General features: G+C 34.9%; 1 protein-coding gene across 17 annotated transcripts in view; it reads right to left on the bottom strand.

Moving 5' to 3' along the window:
- The window catches only part of Ccdc18 (coiled-coil domain containing 18), a 181,221-nt gene that overhangs the window by 83,565 nt on the left and 75,216 nt on the right, over positions 1-22,440 (bottom strand). For 15 of the 17 annotated variants that reach the window (XM_021255355.2, XM_021255359.2, XM_087213132.1 and 12 more), the window contains 7 exons: positions 13,643-13,866; positions 12,625-12,735; positions 12,108-12,239; positions 7,117-7,251; positions 6,881-6,958; positions 4,622-4,738; positions 2,502-2,669 (listed from right to left, as the gene is read on the bottom strand). In XM_021255355.2, the coding sequence (XP_021111014.2) occupies positions 2,502-2,669; positions 4,622-4,738; positions 6,881-6,958; positions 7,117-7,251; positions 12,108-12,239; positions 12,625-12,735; positions 13,643-13,866 (965 nt within the window). The remainder of the gene's footprint in view (positions 1-2,501; positions 2,670-4,621; positions 4,739-6,880; positions 6,959-7,116; positions 7,252-12,107; positions 12,240-12,624; positions 12,736-13,642; positions 13,867-22,440) is intronic. The other 2 variants (XM_021255356.2, XM_087213131.1) reach the window with 2 other exon arrangements.

Genomic DNA, 22,440 nt, shown 5'->3' with positions numbered 1-22,440 from the left:
TTTAAAAATTATTATTTAAACATGACCTTGCTATTGTAAAAAAGTTTCCTTCATACCTCTACCTCCCTTGACCTACCACCCTTTCTTTCAAACCCTTCACAGCTCAATTTCTCAAAGTTTCTATGCTTCCTGTATCATTCTCTCACTTCACTTGTTTCTCAAGCCATAGCAAACTGGTTTTTCCAAATAAACTGTGATTAAATCACCACTATCTTCTAAGGTGTTAATTTATCAATGGAATTTTTCCAACCTACATTTTACTTGACATTGATTTCCAACTGTCATTTCTTCCTTTATGAAATACTTCCATTTATCATATTACTCAGGGATCTGTCCATGTCAATATTCTCTCTTCTCCTTTTAGATTAAAATCCTAGATAATCTCAGTCACTTAATGTTTTCAGTGAATGTTTACATGACTGTGGTCTCAAAAGTCTTCTACTTTTGACTTGAACATCATCCCTGGTCTTCTAAAACTCCTTGCTGAAGAACTAAATATAGATTACAAACCATTAATACCCATCCCTTCAACTCAAGTTTAAAAAATACATAGTATTAAAAGAGCACAATATTCAGGGGTTGGGGATATAGCTTAGCAGCAGAATGCTTGCCTAGTATGTACAAGGCCCTAGGTTTGATCCCAAGTACCACAAAAGAAAAAGAAAAGGGTTAACAAAGCCTTAAGGATGCCAGTCCATGGCAGATCTGATTATGTATCAGACCTGAGTTTGATCTCAGCACCACCTACCAAACAAACAAACAAACAAAAACAGTACCTGGTAAAAAGAAAAGGGAAATAAGACATCTATGCCCTCTATTCTTGGTTAAACAGCACAAACATAAGTGAAGGAATGTAAAGATGAGCAATAATCTGAAATCATCCAACATGGAGCCTATACACAGTAGAATATAAATGAAAAGAGGAAGAGAATATAAATAGAAATTTTAAGTATAAGCTTCTGTAGGTCATTAAAGAAGTTAAAAGAGAACACAAAATCATTTAAAACAAAGATCATCACGAAATAAAGCAACCAAAGAAAAAAATCCAAATGAACTTTTAGAGGTAAGAAGACCTACTCACCAGAGGGAAGGAAATTATAAAATCATTACGGAAATGAAAACTACCTTAGTAGAAATAAAAATCATAATCTGCTAAAACCAGTCAATGATAAAGGATTTAGGTAGTGGGAGTGAAATATTGAGATGACGTACTTCAGAGTGAAGCTGTATAGGAGGCGTAACAAGCAATAGGTCTAGACAGTAACAAAAGGAATGGAAAATCACAAGAGGATCAAAAAAAGAAAATATAGGATAGTTGCTTGATGTATTTGAATGTATTGAGAGGATATTCTTTAACTTCATTGACGCTTAAAAGTTTTATGTTGCTATAACTGAATATCATAGATTGGATAATTTATAAAGAATAAAGGTTTATTCTGCTAGTGGTTCTGGAGTTTGGGAAGTCCAAAGACAGGATGATGATGTATCTAAAGTCCTTCCTGGAGAGGAATCTGAAGAGTCCCAAGGTATCTTAGCACATCACATGGCAAGAGGAGCCCATAAAACAGACAGGGCAAAACTGGCTTTTTAAAGAGACCCACTCTTAAAGTAAACCATCCATGAGGGCAGAATTCTTATGACTCCCCATCGCCTCTAAAAGGTCCCACCTAGTCTCACTTAATACTTTACCATAGAGATTAAATTTGAACATGAGTTTTGGTGGGACATTCCAAGCACAACAGAGACTGAGGATGAATTCAGAATAATAAAAGACCATTACCACTTTACAGAAAGGTAAATTGTGTAAGATTACACAGGAAAATATGTAAATTTACCAATTCATACACTTCTGTAAATTTTATTTCTTTTGGAAAGAGACAAAACCATAAAATATCTTTGTAAAGAATTCAGATAAATTTGGTAATGAATGCAAGAAAAAATATTAGATTCTAGGGTAAAATTCTGTAGGACTCTTTCACTGAAGTAATAAGTTATTTTATTTATTTTTAGTCATTAGTATTATTTGTTTTTATAGTGCTAAGGATTGAATCTGGGGCTACATATATGGTAGGCAAGTGCTCTGCCACTGAGATACATCTCCAGTCTCATAATTTATTTTTAGAACTAGAATTTTCCTTTGGGTTTTTTCTTTTAATGCATTGCTTTGCTATTTGTTTAGGAAATATCACATCATGTACTGATCCAAAAAGTAGACATTAGAGGGGATAATGATTCAGATAGGTGTTATATTTGGGTCCAAGAAAAAAAAAGATTGAGTAAAGAAGTCTAAACTGCAAATCAATTGTGTAAAATGACAAATGGCTACAGTATTAGAGATTCAGGTCAAATTATACAGTAATAGAATTATTTTTATAGTATTAATATAGAATATTCCCCATAATGTGAAATCTTTGAGGTTAAGCAGTAATTTATACAACTATGTTAATGATTTCAAAAATTTCTATTTCATACAAATAAAAATGTTTATGGTCACTATATACCTGTTTTTCAAGTTTAGTCTGAATATCTTCTAGCTCTCCATTTCGATTTGTTTCTTGTTGTAACATCTGTTGCTGTTGCTGAAGAGTATGCTGTAAAATAACATTTTGCTCAGAGGTCTCTTGAAGACTGTGACTCTTTATCTTCAGCTCTTTCTGCAAACAATATACCTAACAAATATATATATTATATACATATATATGAATGAAATGTTTCAAAATTTAAAAAGCACTACAATGTAAAAGCTGTCTTTCAATTCAATTATCCTCATCTGTCATACAATTGTAGTTATAGGCTATAGTTAAGGGTATGGTTAATCATATGCTCATAAGGACAGCATAGGTGCAGTATTATTAGGGACTGCTTATAGGGTTGGCTCTTGGGTGGTGTCTGGGGATGTGATGAGATTGTTTTGCATGGCTGGGGCACTGAAACATGCTTTTTATCTGGGCCTATGCAATTTGGATACTTACAAGTTGGCCATCATTCCTTTGTGACCAGCCCCTAATAAAACCTTTAACTTTCAAGTCATAAACAAGTTTCTAGCTGGGTGTGATGGCACATGCCTATAAGTGCAGCATTTTGAAGAGAGGCTGAGGCAAGAGGATCACTGTGAGTTTGAGGCCAGGCTAGGCTAAATAGTAAGGCCCTGTCTCAAAAAAGCAAAACCAAACCAAACCAAAACAACAACAACAACAAAAAACCCCATAAAACAAAAAAAACCACAACAGGGTGTATTTTTAAAAATTTTGTCCTACTTTTAAATGGCCCAAACTCTCTCTGCAGAGCCTGTTTTTTCCTACCTTTAATAACTGAAACTCTGCCACGGTTTAAAACAAAACTTCATAGGTGGAGTAGAGAGAAGACATGACCATATAAATATGAAGTTCTAAAACCTAGCTAAATATGATAAAAACTCTGCAAATCCACATTACAAGATGTTAATTATATTAATCAGCATTAAAGAGTTTTCTCTGTAAGACATTACAAATTTTTTAACCTTCAAGGTTGTATCATTACATGATGTGCTTATTAAGTCTGGAGTGCTGGTCAACTAAGGTTTGCTTTTAGATGTATTTCTGCCTTTTTCCTGCTCTTCTCTATGCACTGTAGGAAATAGCATTTATTAGTAATCCTTGTTCTCTAGATTATTCATAGGTTTGGCTGATGGGAGCGGCCAGTAGCTTCAGTTCTCCTCCTCCGGACCTAGTTCTTGCTATATAGACCCTTTCTCTTTTTTGCCCCAGCTCCCGTGAGGCAGCTTGCTTCTGGATACAGTCATACTACCTCTCCCAGATATTCCTTCTGCCCTAAGGGTGATAGTAGGCTTCTGCTTGTGACAGTTTCTGAGTTGCCTTAGTGTACTGTTTGTCTTCTCTATTCATCTATTATCTGTATATCTAATCTTCTGTATACAATTTTCTCCATGGGAAAGATTTATAAGTGTTTCCATTTATTTGGCCTGATCTTTTCAATAAACTGAAGTCAATCTTTATTAATCCTCATTGAGGATTATTTCTAAAAATAAATTTAGATAGGGTTAATATACCTACATTATAAATTCTAACAAAAAATAAAATAATCTCTTATTTTAAAACAATCTCTTTCACTAAACATTTAGTAAGTGTCATTATATTGAAAGTAAAATGCTACATACTGAGGATAAAAAGATAGTAAGACTGAAGAATGGTCTTTATCTGGGAGTGGTGACACAGGCCTGTAATCTCAGCACTCAGGAGGCTGAGGCAGGAGAATCACAAGGTTCAAGGCCAGCCTGGATTACATAATGAGTTCAAGGTCAGCCTGAACTACATAGTGGGACCCTATTTCAAAAACTAAAATGAAAGGCGTTTAATGTAGTATCTGAGACCTTATCCCCAAAAGAAAGTTCAATTTTTTATTTTATTTTATTTTTTTTGAGGCAGGATCTTGCTATGTAGTTCAGGCTGGCCTCCAAATTTTGGTGCTCCTCCTCCCTCAGACTCCTGAGTGCTGGGATTATAGGCATGCCCCACAACATCTGGCTTTAAAAAAAGATACACTTTTAAAGTATCTTGAAAATAATATCTCAAAAAAAAATCACTTGGAAAATGTGCAACATATAAAGGAAATGTTAATTTACCTCTTCCGATTTCTTTTTTAGTTGTTTTTCAAACTTTTCCTTATTACCTTCCAATTGATTCAAATGCAAAGCAAGTTCTTCCTTACACATTTCTAATGCTGAATCTAGCTGTCTGACCTAAGCAAGAAATAAAAATCAATTTGTCATTATATGCTTGACATTTTACAGACTCATCTCCTACTGTTACATCATTGCTTCAAAGATTAAATATACAGTCCTACTTACAATATAAAATGCCATAACAGAAAACATTCTTTTGAAAAAATAGCTTCTTCACTGCAAATGAGGGAACCAAAGAGGAAAACAGAGAATGGAATTCTAAAGATTATTTCATGCCTACAACCTTTGTATACTCATGACTTTTTTTAGTATTAATGAACTTTGAGGTTATTCTTATATGAGGAAATAAATTGACATTGGTGAATCTATAGTTAATAGTTATGATACACATACCATTATGTTTATATGGGCATACAGAGTCACAAAATGGATTAAATTCAATACTAGACAAAATTAAACAACTTTAAAAAACATCTTTTATATTCAAGTTATGTATGATAGAATTAGGTAGCAGGATATTTAGACCTATTATCTCCATGAATGCAGAGGAGAAAATACTGAATATATAGCAGTCCCCATTTATCCACAACAGCTGGGGATTTAGCTCAGTGGTTCCGTTGCCTGCCTCGAAAGCACAAGGTCCTGAGTTTGATCCCCGGTACCAAAAAAAAAAAAAAAGCATTTATTCACAAGAGGTATTCAAGAACCACAGATAGTATTGAATCACATATGAACTGTTTTTTATACATATGTGCACAAATTTAATTCCCATTCCATCTTAATTACACACTTAGCACAGTGTATAACTTTTGCAGTTTGAATTGCAACAGTAAAACTAATATAGATTTTCATTCCTTACAATTCAATGCACAGGTTTGTTCTTACTATTGATATCACCACCTCAAGTACACAAGCCGCCCCCCCCCCCACCAATTCCTTATTAAGTCAAGGAACTTTTAATCTTTTTCCTGAAAGAAAATGCTTTATAGCTTCTATTTGACAAACCGTTGGATCATTAAGTAAAATAAGGGTTATTTGAACATAAGCAATGTGATAGTGTGCCGATAAATCTGATAGCCTAGATGGCTACTAAATGACTAATGGGCAGACAGTATATACTAAATGGTACTTTGAACAAATGAATGATTCACATCCTGGGTGGAACATACGGGGAAAATGCAAGATTTCTTCACAGTACTCAGAATGATGGACAATTTAAAACTCATGAATTGTCTATTTCTCAAATGTTCTATTTAATTTTTTTGGACCACAGTTAACTACAGGTAATTGACCAGGCAAAGTGAAACCAGGAATAAAGGGTGGGGGGATTACTGTGTAACAATTAGTTATTACACTAAGTTGAGTAACTCACTATGTGCTAAGCACTCTATTTTGTTTCATTTAATATTTAAGGTATTGTTATCCCTAATTTACAGATGAATAAAATTAAAGTTTAGACAGCTTAAATAACCTGGTCAAATTTTAGCCAGGTAGTATTGCACTGTGAAGCCAGAAATGAAATCCAATTCAGTAACAAAGTCCATGGTTTTTTTTGTTGTTGTTATTGTTTTTTTGAAGACAGGATCTCACTATGTAGTTCAGGCTGGGTTTGAACTCACTACATAGCCCAAGCTGGCCTCAAACTCAGTGATCCTCCTGCCTCAGCCTCCCAAGTGCTGGGATTACAGGTCAGCACCACCCTGCCCAGCAAAGTCCATTTTTTAAATCATTTTTTTTCATTTCATTAGTACATGTTTGTAGTTCATGCAGTTTACAATCACCTTGGAGAGTGGTTACATGTACATATCACAGCTTCTTTTGTTTTGATTTTTAGGTACAAAACCATATCCTAGCTGCAAATTATGGGTTCAATTTAACAGAAGAACTGGTAAAAAGAGGCAAAATTGGATGACTTTCACTTTCATTTCCTCTTTAATTCTTTGGTAATGCTAGTAAGTTGCAGTAACAGTTAAAGTTAAAAAATCCTTTTTTGAGGTTAAGAAAACTTTTAATACAAAAAGGGGCCAACATACAAATGACATTACTATCCAATAATTAGGATTAAAATAGAAATGAAATTCACTTAGTCAAGTCAAGCTGTCAACTCTCAATTGACTTTTAGGTATACAACTTATGAAAAAAGCTTAAAAGCCACAAGAATGTCTCCAATAAAAAAAACAAAAGTATCAACATACTAGCCTTGATTGTTTCTTCAGATACTTGATTTTGTAATGCTTTCAAAGCTTCATCTTTCCTCATATTTTCCTTTTCCATTTCCTGAAAAAGTAAACATTTGTAGAGAAAATATATGGATGCAAATAAACATTTCTGCATTAAATATAAGCTATTAAACAACTGATTTAATTAATTTAAGGTATTTTACAAAAACTTAAAATATTAGCTTTTAAATAGCACTTTTGTAAAGATGAATTTACCACTTTGCTTTCTGTCAAAAGTCTATCTAGTGACTCAAGATGATGCTGTTTACACATTATATCTTGTTGCAATATGGACATAGTATTTTCTTGCTCTTTAAATTGCTGGTCTTTTTTCTCCAGTTGAGTTTCAAGCTAAACAATAATAACAAAAGGAATTAATTTTCATATTAAACTTATAAAATATTTTAAATATACAGAAGAAAATATATGTGAAGCTGTCACTGAAATTACAGTGCTCATTTTGGCAGAACATATACTAAAATTGTCACAGAAATTACACTGATTTTTGCATTTTAATATTTATTTTTTATTTATTTTTTGAGATGGTGTCTCACTATGTAGTTTAGGCTGGCCTTCAACTCACTTTGTAGCTCAGGCTGGCCTCGAACTTAAAGCTATCTTCCTGCCTCAGCCTCTTGATTGCTGGGATTATGGCATCTATTAGTTTTTTGAGGAATCTCTGTACTGGTTTCCATAATGGTTGTACTAGTTTACATTTCCACCAATCATGTAGAAATGTTTTTTTTTCTTGCAGCTTTGCCAGCATTTGTTGTCTGATTTCTTGATAGGCATCCTTTCTGAAGTAAGATGGAATTTTAGTTTTGTTTTAATTTTGCATTTTTCTAATTTTTTTCGTGTATTTATTGGCCATTTGTACTTCTAAGAAGTAACTGTTCGTTTCAGTTACCCATTTTTTATTGTCTTTTGTTTTGGGGGGGGTCAAGTCTTTTGGGTTCTTTATATATTCTAGATATTAGTCCTCTGTCCAAGGAATAGATGGCAATTTTTTTTCTATTCTGTAGGTTGTCTCTTTACTCCATTGGTTGTTTCCTTCGCTGTATAGAAGTTCTTTAATTTGATATGATCTCATTCGACCTAGTTATTCCTCTCCTAGTATGTCCCCAAAAGAGTTAAAGACATCATATTATACTGATAAATGCATACCCTATATACTGTTGTATAATTCACAATAGCTAAATCTTGGAAATGACTTATATGCCCATCAACAGATGAATATATACAGAAAATGTGGTATTTATACACAATGGAGTACAACTCTGCCATAAAGAAGAATAAACTTGAGTCACTGGCAATAAAATGGATGTACCTTAAGACCATAATGTAGAGTTAAATAAATCAGACACACACACTTAAATATCACATGGTTTCTATTATAAGAGAAATTTAAAATATAAATAAAGAGTAAAATAAAAGATAACAGGAAACAGCAAGATGGATCTTTTGCATATGGGAAGGGGACCAAGAGCTAGAGGGAAGGGAAAGGAGGGGAAATGGATTTTCAAAAAATTAATTAAGATGTGTTATGTACATGTACCGACTCCCCGTATTAGTCCTCTGTCCAAGGAATAGCTGGCAAAAAAATTACCCATTCTGTAAGTTGTCTTTTCACACTATTGATGGTTTCCTTTGCTGTGCAGATTTTTAACTTGAAATAATCTCATTTGTTAATTTTCTGTAATATTTCCTGTTTTGTTCATAAAGTCTTTGCCTATCCCTATATATTCAAATATTTTACCTATTCTACCTTCCAGGAGATTAAGTATTTCTGTTTCAATATTTAGATCTGCCCATTTCTATTTTAGCTTACTGCATGATGAGAAAAGGGAGAGAAGGAAGAAAGAGGAAAAGGAAGTAAAAGGGATTGAGATATGTATGTGTACCAATTCCCATGACAATATTAGTTTCTTTGTATATAGCAGAAATACAACTGTTTTTTAAATTTTAACCTTGTACCCCATGCTCTTGCTTACTTACCAGTTTTAGGTATTTGTAGATTGAGATTTTCTGTACAGTCATGTTGTCTACAAAAAGAGATTAACTTTTATTCCAATTTAACTGGCTTTTACTTCTTACTCGTTGCATTTTTGCTTCTAGCGTTGAACAGCAGTGATGAGAACAGGTATTTTTGCCTTGCTACTACCCATCTTAGGGGACAAGTGTTCAGTCTTTTACCATTAAGTATGTTATCTATTGGACATTTTTGTGGATGCCGTGTATCAGATTAAGGAATTTCTCCTCCATTCCCAGTTGGCTCGTTTTCATCATGAGAGAATGTTTGTGTTAAATGATCTTTCTGCTTCTTTTTTTAAATGGTCATGTAGATTTTTATGCATTTGATTGGTTAATATGGTAGATTACATCAATTGATTTCTGAATGTTGAACCAGCCTCCTTTTCCCAGGGTAAACCCCAGGGTTCTCTGTGTGCACGGGAGGAGGTGAGGGAATTGTTATTGTCTGTATCTAGATGTCCCGCTAAAGCCTCAAGAGCTTGTAGGTGGGCTTTTCAGAGCTGGCTGAATCTAGGGTATGTGATACTGGGATTAGGGATGTGTGGTACTAAATAAGTCTACTGATTGGTTTAGCACAGTTCTGGGTGTAGGAAGGCCCACCCTAGGTGTGGGTGGTACCACCCGAAAGGCTTGTATCCTGAATGGGATAAAATCAGAGGGAGGCTTACTTTTGCTACTTGCTGCTGCTGCTCCCTTATGCCTCCCTTGCCATGACTGTTTCTCTTCTGGGATACTCCTCTACCAATATGTCACCCTGCCTTAGAGCCAGGTGACTATGGACTGAAACTCCTACAAACTGTGGGGTGAAATAAACCTTTCTTCCTTTCACTTGTGGGTGTCAGGCATTTTGTCTTGGAAATGAAAAGTAAGACAGGAATATATTCATTACTAAATTTGGTCTGGTAGTATTTTGTGAATATTTTGCTTCTATGTTTATGAGGGATATTTATATAGTCTATATTTTCTGGTATTGTCTTAGTCTTATTTTGGTAATACTAGGCTTATTAAATGAGTTAGGAAGTGACTCATCTTCTTCTGTATTCTTGCAGAGACTATAAGACATCTGTGTTATTTCTTCCTCAAGTGTGCAGAAGAATTTATTTACCAGTGAAACTGTCTAGGCCAGAAATTTTCTTCTTTGTAAAATTTTAAAACTATGAATCCAACATCCTTAATATATGTGGAAGTACTCAGGTTACCTATATCTCCTTGTTTTTAGTTTTTTGTCTGCAGGTTCTGTAGGTGATATAGCTCTCTTATTCCAAGTATAGGTAATTCCTGTTCCTGGAGTAGGCTGGCTAGAGGTTTATACATTTTATTGATTTTTTTCAACGAACCATCATTTGGTTTCAATTATATTATTGATGTTTTATTTTCAGTTATGTTTTTTATTTCCATCTTTCTCTTCTTGATTGATTTTGCTGGTTTCATAAACTAGAAGTTTACATGATTTTTCTTTTCTAATATTTGCATTTGATGCTATAAGTATCACTCTAAGAACTATTTTAGCTGCATCCCATAAATTTTACATGCCGTAAGTCCCCAATTTACAAACATTCAAGTTGCAAATTTTCACAGGTATACTGTATAAGACTCACTTTGTTGGCTTACAAATGAATCCGACTTACAAACAATTCTCCTGGAATGGAACTTGTTCATAAGACAGGAATTTACTGTGTTTCCATTTTCATGTATTTCAAAATACTATCAATTTCCCTTGAGACTTATTTTTTGATTCATGGATTATTTGGGGGGGACCGTTTTGTAGATTAATTCCATTATGGACCAAGAACATACTAAATATGGTTTCAATTCTTTTAAATTCAGTAAAGATTTATTTTTATTACCAAGTATGTGGTCTATCTTGGTGAATATTTCAAAGCACTTGAGAAGAATGTGTATTCCTTTGTTGTTGACTGGAGTATTCTATAAACATTAATTAGATTAAGTTGGTTGATGGTGTTATTCAAGTGTGTTCTATATCTTTGTTGATTTTTTTTTTTTGGTCTACTCCTAACAATTAGAGAAAAGAGTAGTCCTAACATCTGCAACCATAATTTTAGGTTAATTTGTTTTTCCTTTCAGGCCTCTTACTTTTTTTCATATATTCTAAAATTCTTTTGTTAATTAAATATATACACTTTTAGGACTGTTATGTTATCTCGGTGATAATAATTTTTTTTGATTTGAACTCTACTTTGTTGGATATGTATATGCCACTCTAGTATTCTTTTGATTAGTGGTTACCTGATACATCTTCTTCTATCCTTTTACATTTAACCCATCCATACATTTTAAATGAATTTCTTGAAGACCATATATATGACTTTTACTGTTAAAAATCCGGTCTCACAATCCCAGTCTTATTTGGTGCAAAAGTAATTTTGACATGACTAATTTTAACATACTATTTTAATATGGTTTTCTGTCTCTTTTTTTAACTTGTTTCTCTTTTTCAGATTTCTTTTAAGTTACTTGAATATTTTCAAATTTTAATTTATCTATTAGCTTTCTTACTGTCTCAATAGTATTTTAGAAGTCACTCTAAAGATTATGTTTAAATATTTAAGTTTTCTACTTTCTACTGAGAATATTTTTGCCACTCAAAGTGAAATGTAGAACTTTGTAATAATATAGGTCCCTTTAACTTCCTCCTTCATACTGTAGTTTTCACATGTAATATACCAACATACCATGCCAGAAAATGTTGTGTCTTTTTCAATTGTCATAGATATTACTAAAATCCTCACAGGAGAAAACCCATTATATTTATCCAAATAATTACTATTTTGGTGGTGCTTTGATCATTTTTGAGATTCCAAATTTCCTTTTGATCAGACTATAGAATCTATAGACTCTATAAAGGTATAGAGTCTATAGAATTACTATAATTTGATAATGTAAAACCGAGGTGGAAGTCATACTATATTAAAAAATAATGGCAGTCTGGAGGTGTAGCTCAGAGAAACAGTACCTGTTTAGCACGTGCAAGGCCCTGGGTTCAATCTTCAGTAACACACACACACATTCTAGAAAAATGATTCTGAAGAAATGAGGTTCTATTTATAGCTATTGCCACTACCTTTTCTGTGTCTTTGTTTCTTCACCTACAAAATAAATGATATAAGTCTAGTACTGTTTAAGCTTCTTTTCAGCACTAAGTATGCATTACTTACTCTTTCAATTTGTTTTTCCATTTCTTTATGCTGTTCAAGATGAATTTTCTTTGCTTTCTCAAAAGCTAAACAAATTTTCTCATGTTCTGTATTTATATTGGTTTCTAGACTCCTTATCTTTTCATTCTTTTCCTACAAATACAAGGCACTTTAGCAGAATATAGTTAAAAGCCAGTTTTCAAAAACATCAGTCACTTATATCTGTCATACTCTATTCTTCAAAGAACTCCAGTAGTTAATACTTTAAAATGAGATTAAACTATTTTAAAACATTAAGACATATAAAGAACTACCATTCCTTCAATTTTATTAAGATTTAAAAAACAACAAAACTTGGATAAAAATTTGAAATATTAGTCTATTAACTTAAAAATATAAAAACAAAAGAAAAAGATCAGAAGAGCTTAAAATTTAATTTTCTTATTTGGTGTATTTTATAATTATAGAAAAACAAGTACGCTACAAGCTAAGTGCCTAAATGTGACAGTAAATTTACAGGTGAAAGAGTGAATTTTACCATAAGCTCCTGTTCAAGTTCTGCATTTTTTGCAGCAACAGAGGAATAAGCAACTATTTTATCTTCCAGCTGTTTCTCTAGTGTTAAAAGTTGAGAACATTTCTTTGTCATCTAAAACACATTGAAATAAATACAAAATTAGTTTTAAAAAGTAACGACTTTCCATCCTAACATCAAATACTTGTTCTTCTTTTCCATTATTAAATTCCAATCCCTTAAGTCTTTTCCTTAGCCTTGGCTATAGACTTTGAGATATGAAAACAGACATTTTTAAATGCCCCTATAGATGACTGCAGCCTCTGGTATGATAGTTTAGTATAACACATACACATGTAGTCCTGATCCACAATTACATATTGAGGCATCCTTTTCCTGTCCTCAGTGAAAATGAACATCAGATATTCATAAAACATATATTATCCCCTTTTCAGATACACAGCATATCTGTATAGATTCACATACAGTTACTTAAAATTGATTCCTAAGCCGTCTCCCAGAACTACTGAATTAAAATTGCTAGAATAGGACCTGGAAATCTGGCAGGCTTTATAGGTGGCTCTGATGTTTGATAAAATTTAAAATCCTCTATTGCCTCTCTTTTTCTTCCAACTACATAATACAAATTCTTGTAAAATATGTATTAACCATATTAATTTACAGTATGGAAGAAATACTGAAACACAGTATTAGTTTCACCCAGTTTGAAGCCTTTTAGCCATTAAGGAATATGTGGCTTTTTTTTTTTTTTTTTTGGTACCGGGGATCAAACTTGGGACCTTATGCTTGCAAGGCAGGTGGTGGAACCACTGAGCTAAATCCCCGGCCCCAATATGTGGCTATTTTAAAAAACTAAAACAGAAGAACTCCCAAACAGAATTTTTAAAAGAATTTATAATTTATCTGGTACCATTTTACAAAAAAGAAACTTATAAATCTAGGCTTAAATTGTTAAAAACCTCACAACAATATCTTTTCCTATCAAAATTTAACACATATACCCAGCTAATTACAAGCTTACTTCACTCTCTAGTTTACTAGAGTTCGAAGCTTTCTCTAGCAGCTCCTCTTGAATCAACTGAAACTGACTAGTTCTGTGAGCCATGTTAACCTTCAAATCAGAATTCTCAGCTTCTATTTGCATCAGCTTAGTACGCAGTTCCTCTATTCCAGTAGCAAGTTTTTGCTTTTCTCTTTCATACTGCTTGTTCACAGTATGTTGACTTCGATCTTTTATTCTCTCGGCTAATACACACAAAAAGAAAACCATTCTGAACTAAATTTCAAGAATAAAAATCTGTTAAAACACAAGACTTAATCATAAACAAAGTTTAGTTTCTGATTTAAAAAATACCTAAAAGGGATTCAGCATGAGACATACAATAAGGAAAACATGTAAGGAATATGGCAAGTAAATCAGTTTTGTTTTGGTGGTACTGGGGCTTGAACTTGCAATTCTCCTGCCTCAGCCACTCAGACTGCTGAGATTACAGGTGTGCATCATTGAGCCTGGCTCCAAGTAAAGCACTTTCTAAATTAAATACACAAGGAGGGGGAAAGTTCTTCTGAATCATTCACTTTTCTAGATAACCAAAAATTATTATTCTTTGTGTCAGAAGTTTAAAAATGTTTCCTACTTTTAAGATCCTATTTTTTCAATAAAAATCACTGTAAAGAAACTTTTTAAGTTGCCCTGTTTTCTTAATTTATCATTAATTATAAAATTTATTTGGACAATTTGAGATCATTAAGACTATTTTTATATACTGTATGTAGCACGTTCAAAGGTGCAGACAGTGTATCCTTCCTAGTCATATCTTTTTCCTCTAAAATTTAGCAGATGAAAATACTGATGTTTTCAAAAACTACAGAGGGTTTTCAGAGGGAGTTGCTTTGCTATGTCCTTCCTCCATTAGAAGCATGTATATCTATAGGGAAAGGGTAATGCAAGCTGCCAGACACCCCTGCAGTGGTCCTAGCCTCCTGCAAGCCAGTACGATGTCTGTGAGATAGGAAAGTTGGAATTAAAAGAAACACAGAGGCAGAGGAGACTTGAGAGAAACTGAGTCTTGGGCTGATCTAACCTGAGCAGCAAAGACAAAAGACTCTGAGGACATCCAGTGTAAGTGTGGGAAGGGGGAAAAGCTGGGCAGGCCTTGGGACACCTGCTGATAACAAGTATCAAGTAGGCAGGACGGCAGAATGAGGACACAAGCATATCTTTGTAGAAGAGAACAAACAGTTAATTCAGAGGGGAAGAATTTAGCTGGAGTCAGTTGACTTTTACTGGGAGTGAACTCAGCCAAGCTCTGCTACTTCCAATGTAACACAGTCAAATTATGGAGGTGCAAGAAGCTTGTGCCACCATAGCCTGCTAATACTGGATGAAGGTGTCTGCTACATGTATCTACTCTATAGTAATTGAGCTTTAAGGAGTGCTTTAATTAAACAGAAATGATATAGATGATTACATAAGAACACACATATGAAAACAAGGAGAGATGCACATTGCCTTCAAGGGCTGGATGAGCAGCCATTTTCCATCAATTTCTCCAGGTATACAATATTTCATTTTCTAGGCTACCTGTATGTCATTGGCAATATTCTTCTTTGATATCAGAAGACCTATGATAATTTATATTTAACACCACCTCTAATAATTAACATTTCCTTCAATCATGTCATTGTTGTCATAGTTACTTTTTTTTGCTGCTGAAACAAAGTACCCAACACCTAAAGTTAAAGGAAGAAAGGTTTATTTCAGCTCACAGTTTGTAGAGGTTTCAGTCCACAGTTGGCTGTCTCCAAGGCAAGGCAGCATGGCAGAGGGGGATGCCTGAGGAGAAACAGTCCATGGCAGGGCAGACAGGAGGTAGCAAGCACCAAGTCTACATTCATTCTTTCTCCCCTGTTCCATCAAGTCCAGGACCCTATTGATTGGTGCCACCCACAACCAGGGTGGGGCTTCCATTATCCAAACCCAGATCTATGCTAAATCCATTTAGTTACATAAACCCTTAATCCCAGTATCATACACCTTAGATCCAGCCACCTCTTAAAAGCCCCACTTGAGACCCCAGCAAGAAGCTTGCATGGACAATAGTGGCACAGGTGCCTAGGTCTCAGCCAGGGGTCCATCCAAATACCAGCAGATGGGATGCACAGGCCCCAGCAAAAGGCCCATCTGGAAAGCAGCTGCACAGGCATACAGGCCACAACCAGGGACCCGACCAGACACCAGCTGCTTGGGTGTCCAGGCCCCAGACAAAGGCCCAGTTGGAAAACAGATACACAGATGTACAGGCCACAGCCAGAGGCCTGCCCAGATACCATTGGTAAGTATGCACAGACCCCAGCCAGAAGCCTGCATGGAAAACAGTGGCACAGGTGCCCATGTCCCAGCCAGAGTCCCACCCAGACACCAGGGGTTTAGGCACACAGCCCCCAGACAAAGGCCCTCCCAGACAACAGTTATGCAGGTGGGCAAGCCCCAGCCAGAGACACACGCAGAAACCATACTGTGTACGCAGGCCCTAGCCAGAAACCCTCCTGGACAACAGCACAGTGCAGGGATCCAGAAGATCATCATTCTGAAACCAGGAATTGGCGCAGTGCTGAGCAGCAGAGAGATGGACTCTCTGAGGCTTGCTCAGAAATGAAGCCCACTGGGCAAGCAAAGAGATGCCTCAACAAAGGTGCAGCAGGCTTCATCTGTTGAACTGAAAAGACACATAAACAAGTCTCAAAACCAGACTTCCAGATCACCTAAGGCAACCTCAAGGGGCAACGAGATGGAACAATCTCATACTCAACCACCTGGACTCCCTGAACTGGCAATGAAAGAGGATCTGGAAAAAATAAAATAAGAAATAATTTCTCAGATAACAACAGAGATTGTGTCCATAGTGAAAGACATGATGAATAACTCTAGAGCAGACACAGGTAAAAAAAAAAAAATAGAGGAGCTGAGGAACATGATTGAATTCCAGCATAGGAAATGAATGGAATTCATAAAATAGATGTAAACAGATTTTCAGGAGATTAAAAGCTCCACTGAAAGTTTACACAGCAGAATGAGCCAATGTGAGGACAGAATATCAGATATAGAAGACAGGATTGCAATTAGTGACCAGGAAATGAAAAATTTCTTAAAAATAGTAAGGGGCAAGGAAAAATCAATCCAGCAGATGCTGGATGAGGCAAAGAAGAATAACATAAGACTGATCAGAATCAATGAAGAAACAGGAGAGAGTGCAGATGACATAAAAAAACTGTTCACAGAGGTAATGGCAAAAAACTTCCCAAGCAGGGGAAAAGAATTTGACATACAGGTAAGTGAGGTATATAGGACTAGCTGTGACAAAAAAATATATACACCTAGGAATATAATAATTAAGATCCCAGAAACCCAACAAAAGAACAAAATACTACAAGCAGTTAGAGAAAAGAAACGAATCACATACAAGGGAAAGCCCATCAGAATCAAAGCAGTCTTCTCAACACAAACACTCAAGTCAAGAAGAGCCTGGAGTGAAGTATTTTAAGCCCTAAAAGAAAATGACCTCCAACCCACATTGATGTACCCTGTAAAACTACCTTTCAAAATCAATGGAGAAATAAGATACTTTCATGACAAAGAGCACCTGAGGAACTTCGTGAATACCAAACCAGCACTCCAAAAAAATTTTAAACAATATCCTAGGAAAAGATAATGAGGATCACAACCCCAGGAAGCCCAGCACAGTTAATCCATCAGACAAGACAAGAAATTAAATGCAAAGGGGAAGAATCCAACAACAGGAAAAGGTTATGACAAAAATAATACATATCAGTTATAACCATCAAGGTTAATGGTATCAATTCACCAATCAAAATTAATAGACTGGCAGAATGGATCAAGAAGCAAGATCCAACAATATGCTGCATCCTAGAAACACCTAATTCAAAAGAAACTCATAGACTGAAAGTTAAAGGGTGGAAAACAATATTCCATGTGAAAAGAACCCCCCAAAAAGAAGGAATAGCTATCCCCTTTGCAGATAAAATTGATTTCAAACCAACACTAATTAAGAGAGACAAGGAAGGCCACTACATCTCTGTAAAAGGAATAATCCAAGAGGAAGGGATGACAATCATAAATATATATGGACCAAATACTAGTGCACTCAACTACATAAAACAAATATTAATGGACATGAAAAATCAAATAAGCACTAATAGAATAGTAGTGGGGGATTTCAATACCCCACTCTCACAAATAGATAGATCAACTAGACAAAAAATAAACAATGAAATACTAGAACTCAACCAAACTCTTGACAAATGGACTTAACAGATGTTTACAGAGTGTTCTACCCCACAAAATCAGAATACACATTCTTTTCAGCTGCACACAGGTCATTTTCCAAAATAGACCACATACTTGCTCATAGAACATGTTTAAGTAAGTGCAAAGGAATTGAAGTTATCCCCTGTATATTATTAGACCATAGTGTGATGAAATTAGAAATCAACAGCAAAAAAAGAAACCAGAAGAATTTCATAAACACATGGAAATTGAACAACACACTTCTGAACAATTAATGGGCCATAGAAGAAATTAAAGAAGAAATCAGTTTCTAAAATTAAATGATAATGCCAATACAACATAATGGAATCTATGGGACACAATGAAAGCAATCTTATGAGGGAAATTCATAGCAGTGAATACTCATATTAGGAAAGCAGAGCGAGTACAATTAAACAAGCTAATGCTGAACATCAAGCTTCAAGAAAAAGAAAAATAGACCGAGGATAAAAACCATACGATCATCTCAATAGATGCAGAAAAAGCATTTGACAAAATCCAACATCCATTCATGATAAAAACCCTACAAAAAAAATTGGAATAGACAGTCTCTACCTCAACCTGATAAAAGCCATCTATGAAAAACCAACAGCTAAATGGTCAATAACTGAAATCCTTCATGCTAAAATCAGAAACAAGACAAGGATGTCCACTATCACCACTCTTATTCAATATAGTTTTGGAAACATTAGCCACAGCAATTAGACAAGAGAAAAAAAATAAAAGAAATAGACAGGAAACTAAGAAGTTAAATTGTCATTATTTGCAGATGACATGATACTCTATATAGAATATTCCAAGAACTCCACCAAAAGTCTTCTAGACTTAATAAGGAAATTCAGTAGAGTAGCTGGATACAAGGTCAACACACAAAAATCAATAGCCTTCCTGTACACGAATAACAGACTCACTGAGAGAGGAACTGGGGAAAGAACTCCTTTCACAATAGCATCCAAAAAAATGAAATACCTAAGAATCAACCTAATAAAAGAAATCAAAGACCTCTACTCTGAAAACTATAGCACTCTGAAAAAAGAGATCAAAGAGGATATCAGAAAATGGAAAGATATCTCTTGCTCCTGGGTAGGAAGAACCAACATAGTGAAAATGGCCATACTTCCAAAACTACTATATAGATCCAATGCAATCCCCATTGAAATTCCAACAACATATTTCACAGAACTTGAGAAAACAATCCAAAAATTCATTTGGAATAAGAAGAGACCTAGAGTAGCAAAAGCAATTCTAGGCAACAAAGACAGTGTAGGGGGTATCACAATCTCCAACTTGAAACTACACTACAAAGCTACTGTGATAAAAACAGCATAGTACAGGGCTGGGGATTTAGCTCAGTGGTTCCGCCACCTGCCTCACAAGCACAAGATCCCGAGTTCGATCCCCAGTACCAAAAAAACCCAACCAACCAAACAAAAAAACAACAGCATGGTACTGGCAAAGAAAGAGACCCAAGGATCAGTGGAACAGATTAGAAGATGCAGAAACAACTCCAGACACACTCAGCTACTTTATCTTTGACAAAGGAGCCAAACACCCTTACTGGAGGAAAGATAGCCTCTTTCATAAATGGTGCTGGAAAACTTGGGTTTTAACTTGCCAAAGATTAAAACTAGACCTATATCTCTCACCAGGTACTAAACTAAAATCAAAATGGATTAAAGATATAAATATTAAAACAGAAACGGGCTGGGGATTTAGCTCAGTGTCACCACACTTGCCTCCCAAACACGAGGTTTTGAGTTCGATCCCCAGTACCAAAACAAAACAAACAAAACAAAACAAAAAACCCAGAAACAATAAACTGGCTGAAAGAGAGGTGAGGTAGAACTCTTGAAGACTTTGGGATAGGAAAAGATTTCATGAACAAAACCTCACTTGCACATGAACTAGCATAAACAATCAACAAGTGGGATCTCATCTTATTAAAAAGCTTCTGCCCTGCAAGAGAAACCACTAACAGCGTGAAGAGACAACCCACAATATGGGAAAAAATTTTCACCAGCTGTTCCTCAGGCAAAGATCTACTATCTCTAGAATATATAAAGAACTTTACAAAATCAGACCTCCTAAATTTAAAGACCCAATACAATAATGGGCATCTGAAATGAGCAGATATTTCTCAAAGTAGAAATAGCAAATAGATGTATGAAAAAATGTTCAGCGTCACTGGTCATTCTAGAGATGCAAATGAAAACAAAGCTGAGATTCCACCTCACCCCACAAAGAATGGCTATCAAGAAATCAATAACAAATGCTGGTGGGGCTGTGGGGAAAAAATGAACCCTTCTCCACTGTTGATGGGACTGTAGACTGGTGCAATCACTGTGGAAATCAGTATGGAGATAACTCAAAAAACTAGGATTAGAGGTCCATTTGACTCAGCTATTCCCCTGCTGGGTATCTTCCCAAAAGAATTAAAAGAATCATAACACAGTATATATGTGCACCCATGTTCACAGCAGCACAGTTTGTAATAGTTAAAATTTGGAAACAGCCCAACTGCCCATCAACTGGAGACTGGATGTGGTTTCTTTTTTTAATAAAATGGAATACTACTCTGCCATAAAGAATGAGAAACTAGAGACATTTAGAGCTAAATGGATGCACACTGAGGCCATACTCTTAAGTGAAATAAATAGGACACACATGTGTAAATATCAAATAGTTTCTCTGGTGTGAGAAATTGAAAGTGTAAATAAGGATCAAAATGTATAACAGATAATGTGAAATATGAAGAAAAGGTTCAAAGGGGAAGGGGAAATGGGAGGGGTAGTGGATAGAAAAGAAGGGAAAGGAATAAATATGAGAAAAGGCAAAAACAGAAACAAAGTCTTTATAAATAGGGAGAGGTGGAGGGGTTGAAGGGAAGGAAGGGGACTGGGGAAAAAAATAAGAACCAAGATATATTATGTAAAGGTACAAATTTCCAGTGATGAATGTCAGCATATCATATACCTAAAATGTACCAATGAAATTAATGAATTAACAAAAAAGCCCCACCTATGAGTGCATGAGGTTTCGTGGGGACATCTAGATACAAGCCATAACAGTTCTCTTCCCTATTTTCTTTAATAACTTAGACATCTGATTTTCTGTTATTTCTGCTACTAACAGACTGTTGTCTTTAAAGATAGAATGTTAAAGCTAAAGATGAATTTGTTAACTTCTTAAGGCAACCACTAAAAGAAGGAAAACAAAGAGCTATAATTAACAGATGACTTAATACTAATAGAGATAAGAAATGAAATGGTAACATATATTTGGTTCAAAAGAAGGCAAGAAAGATGAACAAAATTAAATAAATAGGTGTTACTGTTTAGCTCTAAATTGTTCTCATGTATTCAGAGGATGTCCTTCTGATAGGTGATTAGGTCATAAAGGTCTAACTTCATCAGTCAATTGATCCACTGATGAGATCATAACTTGATGCCATTATTGGGAAGTGACAGAAACGGAAGGTAGGGTCTAGTTGCAGGGAGTGGATCACAGAGGTGTGACCTTCAGGATTATTTCTGGTATTCAGCCCCTTCCTCTCTGGCTCTTTTCTTTTCTTTATGCTTCTTGGCTGCCATGAGTTGAGTAACTTTCCTCTGCCACACCTTTCTGCCATGCTTCTGCCTTGCCACATGCCTAAAAGCAATGGTGCCAGCTGACAATGGACTGAAACATCTGAAATCATTAGGCAAAATAAACTTTCTCTCCTTTAAGTTGATTTATGTGAGATACTTTAAAAGGACCAAAAGTTTAATAACATAATTGTAAAAAAACAAAAACCAAAGATGGTAAGCTAAACTTAAAAATATCAATAGTTGCATTAAATACAAGTGATCTGAACATCTAATAAAATTCTAATTAAAAAGCAAAAACTGTGATTAAAAATAAAAGCAAGATCTAATTACATGTTTTCCATAATAAATTCACTTTATATACAAAGATAAAGGTTCACAGCTGGGCATGGTGGGCCATTCTTGTAATCTCAAGACTCAGGCTAAAGCAGGAGGATCACCAGAGTTCAAGGCCAGCCTGGGATACAGAGTGAGTCCAAGGCCATCCTGAACTACACAGTGAGATCCTCTCTCAAAAAACAAAACAAAAAACAAAAATAAAAATAAAAAAAACACCAAAGATAAAGGTTCCAAGTATGGGATAAAAATTACACCAGACAAACATTAATCAGAAAAAGCTGGAAAGTGCAATAGGATTAATTTCAAACAAAGTAGTTTTCAAATAAGGATTATTACCAGGGACTAAAGGGACATTTAGTATGATAAAAGGATGTATTCAATAAGAAGATATAGTAAACTTAAATGATTAGGTATATAATATCCTCAAAATATAAGAAGCAAAGACTGACAGAACTAAAAGGATAAGCACAAATATATCTGAAAATTCTGATACTACTCTGTCAGTAATTGGTAGAACAAATACACAGAAAATCATTAGGGATAAAGAAG

The sequence above is a fragment of the Heterocephalus glaber genome, unplaced genomic scaffold (genome assembly GCF_053883595.1).
Source record: "Heterocephalus glaber isolate CG9 unplaced genomic scaffold, H.glaber_assembly_v1.0 deba00001442, whole genome shotgun sequence".
Lineage (NCBI taxonomy): Eukaryota > Metazoa > Chordata > Mammalia > Rodentia > Bathyergidae > Heterocephalus > Heterocephalus glaber.
Note: the sequence above shows the minus strand (reverse complement) of the source record. Positions and strands in the feature narration are given on the sequence as shown.